Source organism: Ailuropoda melanoleuca, chromosome 10 (assembly GCF_002007445.2).
Source record: "Ailuropoda melanoleuca isolate Jingjing chromosome 10, ASM200744v2, whole genome shotgun sequence".
In the NCBI taxonomy this organism is placed as follows: domain Eukaryota; kingdom Metazoa; phylum Chordata; class Mammalia; order Carnivora; family Ursidae; genus Ailuropoda; species Ailuropoda melanoleuca.
Genome location: NC_048227.1, coordinates 6245978 through 6256906, shown reverse-complemented (window position 1 = coordinate 6256906; position 10929 = coordinate 6245978). Strand labels below are relative to the sequence as shown.

Here is a 10929-nt window from a genome sequence, read left to right as displayed (position 1 = left end):
TGCCAAAGGTGGTGTTGAGATCTTCTTACCCTGTCCCGTTGGGTGATGGGCCATCACTTCCTGTTCCTGATGACCTTCACTCATTTGCCAAGTCTCTGCTGTGTGAGCTGCTCTTTCCTCAGGAACTCATGGGTGTTTGAGTGACAATGCTTTGAAACTGTGTGAGTGTCTTCATCAATTGTAATTTATCCCTGTATTTATCTACACCTGTGTGTACTTGTGTATTACTGTTTTATTCAATGAGTCATATCCCTTCATATTGTCAGTTATCATAAAATTGTGCCTGATGGGTCAGTGAAACCCCACAGGCTGGCTCTGCATTCCGTGGATGTGTCCCCATCACTGTGCAGCACAAGAAGCTCCGGGCTCATCATGTGCTCTCCCAGCCTGGAATCAGCCATTTCTCTGAAAAGCCCTAGTTCCTTTAAGAGGAAAAAGACATTTGTAAGCCAAGATCTGGTTACAAGTTATGCTCATTGCTCTTACAAAGTCACTGTTTCTAAGAACTATCTGTAGAGAGAGGTAGAGGAAATTTTTTTTATACACACAGAGACAAACACACACACATTTCAATTGCTCTCTATCAATTTACCATCTATCTGTAGAAAAGCATGACTTTACATTGACAAACTTCCAGTCTCTCAATACACAGTCTTCATTTGGCTTTCTCCCTTTACAAATCAGTGACTCCCTTCTCCAACACTGAGAAACTCCTGAAACCATTTGGCTTTAATATATTTACTTATTTGATCAATCCTCCTTCATGTAACTAACCCTCAGTCCATCCCTTAACACTCATGTATGCCCCCACCATGCTCCTTGGGTTCTCCACACTGTAGTTAGGCTCCAGGGGCTCCCCCCCAGACCAGTCTTCTGTGTGGGCACCCTTCTCACCTAGCTTGGGCTCCCACACCCATGCCAGGCTGCTCTTCCATATGGACACTGTCCCCAGCCTACTCAGTCTCTAACTTGGACTCACTGTGACTCCCTTCTCTGCCCCTGACCCCCGGTGTGGGGCTGCCCACCTGGCTATGCCCCACATACAACTTTAGGACTGAATTATCCAGGAAGGAAGGCAAAGGAAGAGGTGAGGAAAGGAGATAAAAGGGGATGGAGGGGAGGGGAGAATAGAGAATAGGAAGAATCCTGTGCAGCTTCTGCTACCAACTGAAATGGATAAATGCTTTTAGCCTTCCTGCCAAATCAACTGGCCCATCAACCACCTCTGATTTGATGTTCAATGTGTCAGGACAGTTGGGAGCTCAGGCTGGAACACAAAGAGAAAGCATGTTCCCTGTCTACCAGAACATCAGGGCAGGTGAGATGAAAACATTAAATCAAAACTAATATAATACTAAGTGCCCAATCAAGTGTTATAAAAAAAATGTGTTCCAAAACCTGTAGAATTCAACTATGAATATACTTTCTGAGCCATGGGTAAAGTCACAGTGGATTAACTGTCACCTACCCTTAACATACCACACTGGAAATCTGAACAAGCTCCACCCACCCAGTGACAGTGATGGTCAAAACATTCAGTCACTGGCTTTCATTCATCAGTTCTATGGATTTTCCATTAATGTGCAGAAAGGCATCAGTTAGCATTTTTGTAAAGAGATGTTGATTGATGGGTTCAGTGTAATATTTAATGTAGAATATTCAAAATAAGACTTGTGTATAAATGTCACTACCACCTACCACAGTCATGACAATAATTCTTGTTTTCATTCAAGTTTGTTGATAAAATTGTTGAGAAAGTTTTATTCTTGATCACTGCTCAGGGGAGTAGTTGATATAACTGGGGGTAGTCTGTGTGAACCAGACAGACTGAGTCTACTTCTCTGGCAATTATTATCACCTCCTTTACTCTCCACAATATCTAATGCTCCACACAGACACTAAAAAAGCTAAATGAACCTACAGAATCCCTACTCATCCATCACGGGCAGTACTTGAAGCTCATCTTTATTTCTTGGTTTTACTCACAAAGGAAATTGAGGTCTCTGGTAATCTGGGTTACAGCTTCTTGAAGAACAAAGGGGAAGTCCTTAGGGAAAGTCAGGCTCTGTTCACACTCCCATCTCTTGGCTCAACCTTGAGAACAATGGGTTTTTCTGGTCGAATTAACCCTTGAGCACTTAATTTCAGGGGAATCTGCAGCAGTTAAACAAGCATGTGAGAACCAGGAATGGAGCCCTGCCAATGACAGATGCAAAGCAAGCCAGATACATGAAGGACAATAATGTATTACAAACATATAAATACTCTATTTAGCATCATCTGTCTCTGATCCATTATCTTACTCTGTAAGCTGTCAAGACTGGAGCATGGAAGCATTCATCCATCAGTCATTCAACAGTTTGTCTATAGAGTACTTACTGTGTACCAGGCTGGAGACAAACTCATGTTGGCTTGTGTTCTTTTTTGATTTAAATTTTAAGTAAAAAGGATGAGTGTTTAAAATTAAAACAGATTCTTAGCCATTATGGCAAACAATTTTGAAAAGTGATAGAGAGTTAAATTGTGTATGTCGAAGTTTACAAGGTCATCCTGAGTGGGTATTATGTATATTATTCTATGGCCATCTCCCCCCTAAAGATCCTGTCACCTCTCCCAGTGGAAACATCCATTCATGATGGCAGATTGGGATAGAAAGGAAGAATAGCTAGACTGGAGTGGGGCTCACAGAAGGTGGGGCAAAGTAGCCAGGATGGCCTGGACCCTGGGAGTCCTTCACATCTGGCAGACATGCTTCACACCACTGATGCTCAACCTTGCTTGCACTTTTAAAGCCACACTCTAGGTGAATTATATTAGAATTTCTGAGATGGGGGCATCTGGGTGGCTCAGTCGGTTAAGTGTCTGCCTTCAGCTCAGGTCATGATCTTGGAGTCCTGCGAGGGAGCCCTGCGTCAGGCTCCCAGCTCAGTGGGGAGTCTGCTTTTCCCTTCTACCCTTCCTCTCCCTGCTTGTGCTCTCTCTCTTTTTCTCTCAATTAAATAAATAAAATCTTTAAAAAAAATTTCTGAGATGACTTGGGCATCAGGATTTTTAACAAACCCACTGATTCCAATGTACAACCAGGGTTGAGAACCACAGTCCCTAGAGTGCTTGTACGCTGAGGTGGAGAAGAGCATCATTCAAAAGTCATGTTACAGTAATCACTGCATGTCATGATTGTATACAACGTGATCCCTTCCTTTCAGTGGAATTGAAAGAAATTTAACACTTTGCTGAAGTTCATAGGTCTGTGCATAATGATGTCACATGAACTGCACTGACTAGATGACCCTTATGGATGGGTGGTCATAAACCACAGACATGGCACTCAGGAGCTGAAGGACCTTTCAAGGTCACAAATGACTCCAAATAGATTCTTCGAGCAATAGGACAAATTATTAAGGATAAATGGGCCCTCTCTCTCTCTCTCTCTCTCTCACACACACACACACACACACACACACACACATACATTCAATACCGCTTAGTTAAAAAAACATCAACAAAACACTATGCAGAAAGTTCTCTCTCTGACCTGTGTTTCTTTGCAAGGTTGGAAGGAGAAGTTCTTCAGGACTCTGACAAGGGCAAGTTTCATGTTCATGATCGCAAACCTCATCCCAAGGCAGTTTCGTGGTCCAGTTCCAAAAGGTAGGTATATATAAGGATTTATGCTGTCCTTGTTCTTCTTACTGAACCTGGTTCCACAATATATGTTGGAAACAAGTTAGTGAAACATAAAATCCACAAGTGGTACACATTCGGGGTTCTCAATTAGAAGTATATAAGAAACTTTGATGGGCTGGTTACTGAAATCCTGCTATGCTTATTCTGCTGTGACAATGTAAGCTACAGATTGGTCAATACCCCTTACCCTATGGGAACATTCAGTCTTGTTGAGATGAGAGAAATGCTTTTGAAACATGATTTATCTTAAACACTGGGATTATATTCAGGGTTGTAAGTAGCTCATACTCTGGAAGGTGAGCAAAATATGAGTCTGACTGAAGGAAAGGTAAGATCCTGCCTCCACTGACATACATTGGTCACATATCCATGGACAAAAGAAAAAAATGCTTCCATGATTTACATTGTTGTTTTTCCCTTCATTTCCCTCCCCTCCCCACTAGCAACCCCCCAACCACTTCCACAGAATAGCATGTCAGGCTATTCACATGAGCACATGATGCTACTTCACTGTACTCATACTCATAGTTATGTATAACCAGTGTAATCACTGACTTCGCTATCTGTTCCATGAGGCTATAAATTCCTTGAAGGTTAGACTTACATTTATTCAAAACTCATTCCTCAATATTTATATTAAGAGAAAATGGGGATTGGGGGAAAGTAATAATGGCATTCTCAGTAGGTATTTTTTTAAAACTCCAAATATTGTGAAGAACGTACTGGAATGTTTACAGATGATGAGTCTTAAAATTATATGGGAATCAGACGAGGAGTTGCAATGGTGTGTGGATGGGGCAGCTGACATGGGTTAGTGGGATGGGCACATATAGATGCATTAAGAGTATTTCTTAGACTTGTGTCTACAGAATATGCTTGTGCATGTGTTAAAAATTCTCCATAATAGGCATTTTTAACACGTGGATCTCTCATTGCCTGGCACAGTCCCTAACACACTTCCTCTCATGACTGAATGAATCATGAAGAAGTATTGGGAGTCGTCTCTGGTTTCTGCTCAAGAAGGTAGAGGATTGAGGACTGCTGAGCCTGTGGGAACCACCAGGGCTCCTGGTCCAGAAAACAGACGACTTGGTCAATTCTGACTTCTTTCAGCAAGTACTATGTATAGATGTGATTTTAGCACTAGGGACGTCATGCAACAGGACAAGGGCTCTGCCATCTGGGAGCTTGGAAGCAGGGGTTGAAAGTCTAGATCCCTAAAAACTTCACTCCAAATTTTGCTTACCAATACAATAAACAGGATAGTACCAACTACAGCAGAATTCAAACTGTGCCCAAAGCCAGACTCTGCTCTGAATACCCAGAAGAGAAAGCTCAAGACCCATTTAAAGAGGATGTTTCAGACAGCTAGAGAGCAGACTTTTCAGATGACTTTGCTTTGGATGAACCCCAGATACCAACAAAGGTGGGAGCTGGCACAGGACTGCAGCCACGGAAAGCACAGGACCCGTCTGTGCCTATGTCCTCATGAGGCTGTTCCGCCTATCAGGGATGAGAACTCTTAGGTCCACAGCCTTTCCTCTCCCACTATGGCTAGCAGAGCAGTGGTCAAGGTTTACAGACATGGAATGTGGGGATGAATTCAAAGAGCTAAAGGGGACCAAATAAAAGGAAAAAAAAAAAAGACCTATTTCCTTCAATAAGATGGTGGTTAATTATGGCATATGCGTATAATCCTAAACAATTATAGTATGTTCTTATAGTTTAATGTTACATTAAGTCATTCAAAAAATATAATGCCATCATAATTTTTAGTAGTCAATATATGCATAGAAAAATGTCCATAAGGACATATGTATCATTATTAATAATCTTAATGTATTGGGACTGAGGATGACTTTGATATTCTTTTTTAGGGTCTACAGTTTATAAAAGTTTGACAACAATGATCATTTTGTAATAAGAAAATTACTTCTAAAAATAAAAAGATGTACAAATAAATAATTGTACAACCACACGATTGTCATCTATACTAAGAAAATATCACAATATCCTCCAATATGAGGGTGCGTTCCCCATTCCAGGGTTCCCTGTACCTTTCAGGACGGAACTCCTCAGGCTCTGGCCAGAGATCCAGGTCTCGGTGAAGACTAAAGGTTGGCACTATCACTAATGTCCCTTTGGGAATGAACACACCACTGATTTCCACATCTTTCTTACACATCCTCTCAAGTCTACCAGCAATTGGGTATAATCTGAGACTTTCATTCAACACCATGTCCATATATTCCATCTGTGCCAGGGCATCATAAGTGGGCAGTGCCTGGAAGGAAAGAAACAGATTTTCACAAATTGAGATTTGGGATCAATTTCAACTCAGTCTATGCACTATTACTGAAATGTTAGAAAGGAACCCCTAAGAATCATTTGTTTTGGTAACAGGCATTTATAAGCATTTTAATGTCTACCATGTCCTTTGACCTGCTCAATGGCCCACTGACTTGTATGCAACAGTAACAATTAGAAAAGACTGCTGGGACAATCCTCTAAACAGGGCCTGACATCCTTCCCACTACCAACTAGTGGTTTTTCTTCCTCATAAGAACAAAAGTGACAAATATACTATGACCCTTAATCTTAAGTGAAATACGTTGAAGTCACTGTTTCCTTTCAAAACAGGGCCCTCACATCTGTACCATGGAAGAACGTGCAACACAAAATATTCCCTATCCACATAAATTCTTTTAGTTGAAATATCCTGCTTCCTAGCTCTTCAATTACATATATACTATTTGGAAAGGAATACTATTATATAAAATATAAGTAATTTGGGGGTGCCACTGATTCAACCCAAATAGGGCAAAGAAGGGTGGGATTGGATGACACCAATTGAGGGAACACAATTTCAGTTCTAGGGAATACTGTGAAGGGGATCAGAATCCTAATCTCAGTCCCACCCTCTGTTGCTGGAAAGATCTCCTCATTGTTGGTCTGGGATTTCCAAATAAGTCACTCCAGCCACAGAGGCCAGGTCTCTTCTTAAGTTGGGAACTCCAGTTTAGGCAGAGGTCAGAAAACAGTGTGGGCGGGGTGCCGGGGTGGCACAGCAGTTAAGCGTCTGCCTTCGGCTCAGGGCATGATCCTAGCATTATGGGATCGAGCCCTACATCAGGCTCTTCCGCTATGAGCCTGCTTCTTCCTCTCCCACTCCCCCCTGCTTGTGTTCCCTCTCTCGCTGGCTGTCTCTATCTCTGTCAAATAAATAAATAAAATCTTAAAAAAAAAAAAAAAGAAAACAGTGTGGGCTATATGTGCCTATCACTCGTTGTTATATTTAAGAGCCAACATTGTACAGGTTAAGAGTTCAGTAAGGATCCTGGCACCCTGGCTCCTTGCTTGGCTTCTTCACCACTAGTTATGTATGAGCCTAAGAATGTTATGTTGCCTCTCTGTAGCTCAGTTTCCTTACTTGTTACACGGAGATAATTAGAATTGACACTTCATAGGGAGAGTGGCAGAGACACTCTCTGCTCACCCAACACCCACATAGACCCCCATATTTCCCAGCCCATGTGATCTTCGGGGAAACCACTTTGTAAGTGGGCTGTAAACTGAGGAGTTAGATGTATGTCAGTTCAGGGCCAAATATTGGAAAAGCAAGTGAGCAACACCCTAGTTCCTTGTTACCCAGTCAACAGTAAGTCCCTAAGTTCCAGATAATGCAGGTAAAGAAAGTGGAACCTCTTTACCCTGTATACCCACGTAACTATGTGGAGCAGAGACTCACTCCCATCCTCTCCTATACCCAAGCTGGACATGCACATGTGGGTTAGAAGTAAACATTTGCTATGAAAACCTACTAGATTTGAGGGCTAATCTATTACTGAGGCATAACTGAGCCTATCCTGACTCCCTCTTCCAGTATGACCAGCTCACCTTATTGGGGAAAGTGGCATCAATCTCCTCCTGCAGTTTCTGCTGGACATCAGGGTGAGTGGCCAATTCATACACAAGGAGGGAAAGAGAAGTGCTAGTGGTCTCATAACCAGCAAAAATAAAGATAATAGATTGGGCCACGAGCTCCAGATCAGACAGAGCTAAAAGGAGAGGAATGACATTTTAGCTAAAGAAGGTGAATATAAAACATCACAGATTAGATGGTGACAAATCCATTTGAAACCCCCAAATCCCTGGTGGAAAATGTAAAAGCAATTCAGAATCAAAGTGGGAGTGGTTTCACTCTAATGTCTATCTTGTAGAGCCAGAAAGAGGAAAAAAGTTGTCCTGATCTGGTTATTCTGAAGGTCCATATTATTCTTGGACACCTGTTACTGGTTATGCCACCCTCCCCACCAGCACAGGTGGGTAATTTCAGAAGATGGTATTTCTGTCTAACATACACAGAGTTATAAGTATCGTCCTTTGGAGAATCGTAAAAGTACTTCTGCCCTAAGTTACATGGGCTAGCATCCTCCCTCAGGAAAAATATAATTTCTTCCATCTAAAATACAGCTTAAATTTTTTGAGAGAGTATGCAGTGGTAAGGCTTAATTATCAGGAAAATTGAATGATTTTTCATCTAAACATTATTTGCAGGAATTTATGTAGATAATATTGAGCTATAGATAAACTCTTGCTACTCAAAGTGTGGCACATGGACCAGCAGCATCTGCAGCACCTGAGATCTTATTAGAAATGCAGACTCTCAAATCTTACCCTAGAACTATTGAATAAAAATCTGAGCTTCCTGAGATGTGGTGATTTGTGTGCACAACCTAGCTTGAGAAACATGGATTATACCCTTGAGAGGTTTCAGGTAAGAGAAGACCTGGGGCACATTCTTCACATGGATGATCTCAGATATGTATAGAAACTATGATACAGAAAAAATGTTAGAAGAGTGGTGAATGATGTTAGTCTAATCAGCTGCATAAAACAGCAAAAGAAACAATGATAAATAAAAGGACATTGGCCAGCATGAATTATAGACAAACAGAATCCAGTCAGTGGAACTAGCAGTGCTTATTCAATCATGGCCTGAATGTTGCCTTCCTTAGTAAATGGCCCCACTCTGAATATAAGTTGGCCTCTCTTTTGAGTTTCTTGTAGTAGAAACTAAGCATGGTCACACTCTAATCTATTTGATCAGAACTGAATTAGATAATACTTAGAGCACTGAAATTAACATGGTACTTGCCACAGACATTAAATTCACAACTAAAAAAAGACAAAGTGAGTGTAAGAAAGGTCTACAGAATTCTGATTTCCCAGTCATACTTTCTGTGATGCTGCTTGGATAAATTTAACTATCAGAGTCTTTCCCCCAATTGCCATGAACCCCATAATAATCAAATTTCATAGCTCTGCTGTCTGGTATGGTAGCCACTTACCAGATGTGCCTATTTATACTTAAATGTTAATTAATTACATTTAAAACAATATAAGATTAGTTCTTCAGTGACACTAGCCACATATCAAGTGTTCAACTAACCATGTGTGTGTAGTGGTTCTGTATTGAACTGGCCATATATAGAATATTTTCTTCATCACAGAATTAGTAGAACTAGATAGATAGATAGATGATAGATAGATAGATAGATAGTAGATGTATACATAGGTATACATATATTTTAGTGGTGTGATGGAGTAAGCCCATCCTTATTCTCTAGAATCAATTGTTAAATATTCAAGAATTTTGGGAGATGATTGTCAAACAATATTTAACCTGAAATTAACCATGATGGGAATATTTCTGTCATAGAAGCAAACTATAAATCAAGGCTCTTTTTTTCTTTCAGACACAGATACCATAATTACATCACTGGTTGATGGATAGATATAGAAATGTTTATGTTTATCAGTCCTATGTAAATATATTTGACATTCTTAACTTGGCCCACTGAGAGGAAATAGAAGCAAAGAAACTCTATAGCAGCGAGCACTCCTACATCCCAGATTCTGGTTTCTAAATACCATTTCTCACTAAAAGGAAACAAAGCTTCTGGAGGAATGGCTGATTCTGGGGCTCATCAGGGGAGGCAGAAGAGAAACCTGGAATGTCTCACACTAGAATGCAAGCAAATGCTCAGAAAATAATATGGGAAAAGATACAGAATACTCTGTTCTGCAATGGTGGATAGATATCATTATACCTTTGTCAAAACCCATAGAATGTACAACACCAAGGGTGAACTGTAATGTAAACTATGGATTTTGGGTGGTAATAATGTGTCACTGGAGGGACATTGATTGTAATAAATGTACCACATGATGAGGGATTTTGATAGTGGAGGATGCTGTGTGTAGGTGGGGCAGGGGGACTATGGGAAATCTTTGTGTCTTTCACTAACTTTTGCAATGACCTAAAACTTCTATAAAAAATAAAGTCTATTGAAAACATAAAAAAAGAGGAAGAAAGAAAAAAATAATAACACAGGAGCCCACTTGAAAGGGCTGCCAGAAGACAAATCTGAGATAATTGAGGATCTAAATAAAGAATGATGGGGTGCTGGCTCAGCTGGTTAAGCGGCTGCCTTCGGCTCAGGTCATGATCCCGGGGTCCTGAGATCGAGCCCCGAGTTGGGCTCCTTGCTGAGTGGGGAGTTTACTTCTCCCTCTGCCCTTCACCCTACTTGTGCTCTCTCTCTCTCTCTGTCTCTCAAATAAATAAATAAAACCTTAAAAAAAATAAAGAATGATGTAAGAGACTAAATTAGTAATATATGAAATCATACTAACATAAATAAATAAATTACAGAGAGAGAGAATGAAAAGCTCCCTAACAATGGATGATCACTCATCAACATGGAAGAATTAATGGGATTAGAAAGTCACCATTTTGGAGACACCGTAGTAATAATGGTTCAGTCAAATACCATCCATGGACAATAAAAGTAGTAGGTAAAAGTTTGAAGAGAAACATAGTATTTCACAGTCGAAAAGTCATCTTGAGCCAGCTACTTCTTAATTACAAAATGGAAAGTAAAACTTTATAGTACATGAAGCCAGTGAATACAATTTTAACCAAGCGTTCCAGGTCACCAACACTAGGGCCATGTGCTTTCTGAGGTGATGAAGCCTTGATGTGAATTTCCAGGTTCAAATTCACTGGGTCTGGATTAGGCCAGAGGATTGACATGGGAAACAAGCTCCCCAGAGGTTCTGATGTAGGTGATCTGTGAACCACTGATTGCCTTGTCTATGTTTGTCATTCAGGCTTTGAACAAACTTATGGCTGGGTGCTTCTGGAAAGTGCTTCCACTACCATTTGTATCCAAACAC

General features: G+C 40.7%; 1 protein-coding gene across 1 annotated transcript in view; it reads right to left on the bottom strand.

The window, feature by feature from the left end:
• Nucleotides 1–441: 441 nt before the first annotated feature.
• Nucleotides 442–10929, bottom strand: part of LOC100472647 (cytochrome P450 3A12-like) — a 47290-nt gene continuing 36802 nt past the window's right edge. Inside the window, 5 exon segments of the mRNA XM_034669529.1 lie at nucleotides 442–2154; nucleotides 3536–3698; nucleotides 5745–5971; nucleotides 7585–7745; nucleotides 8816–8865. Coding sequence (XP_034525420.1) covers nucleotides 2059–2154; nucleotides 3536–3698; nucleotides 5745–5971; nucleotides 7585–7745; nucleotides 8816–8865 — 697 coding nt within the window. The 3' untranslated portion in view covers nucleotides 442–2058.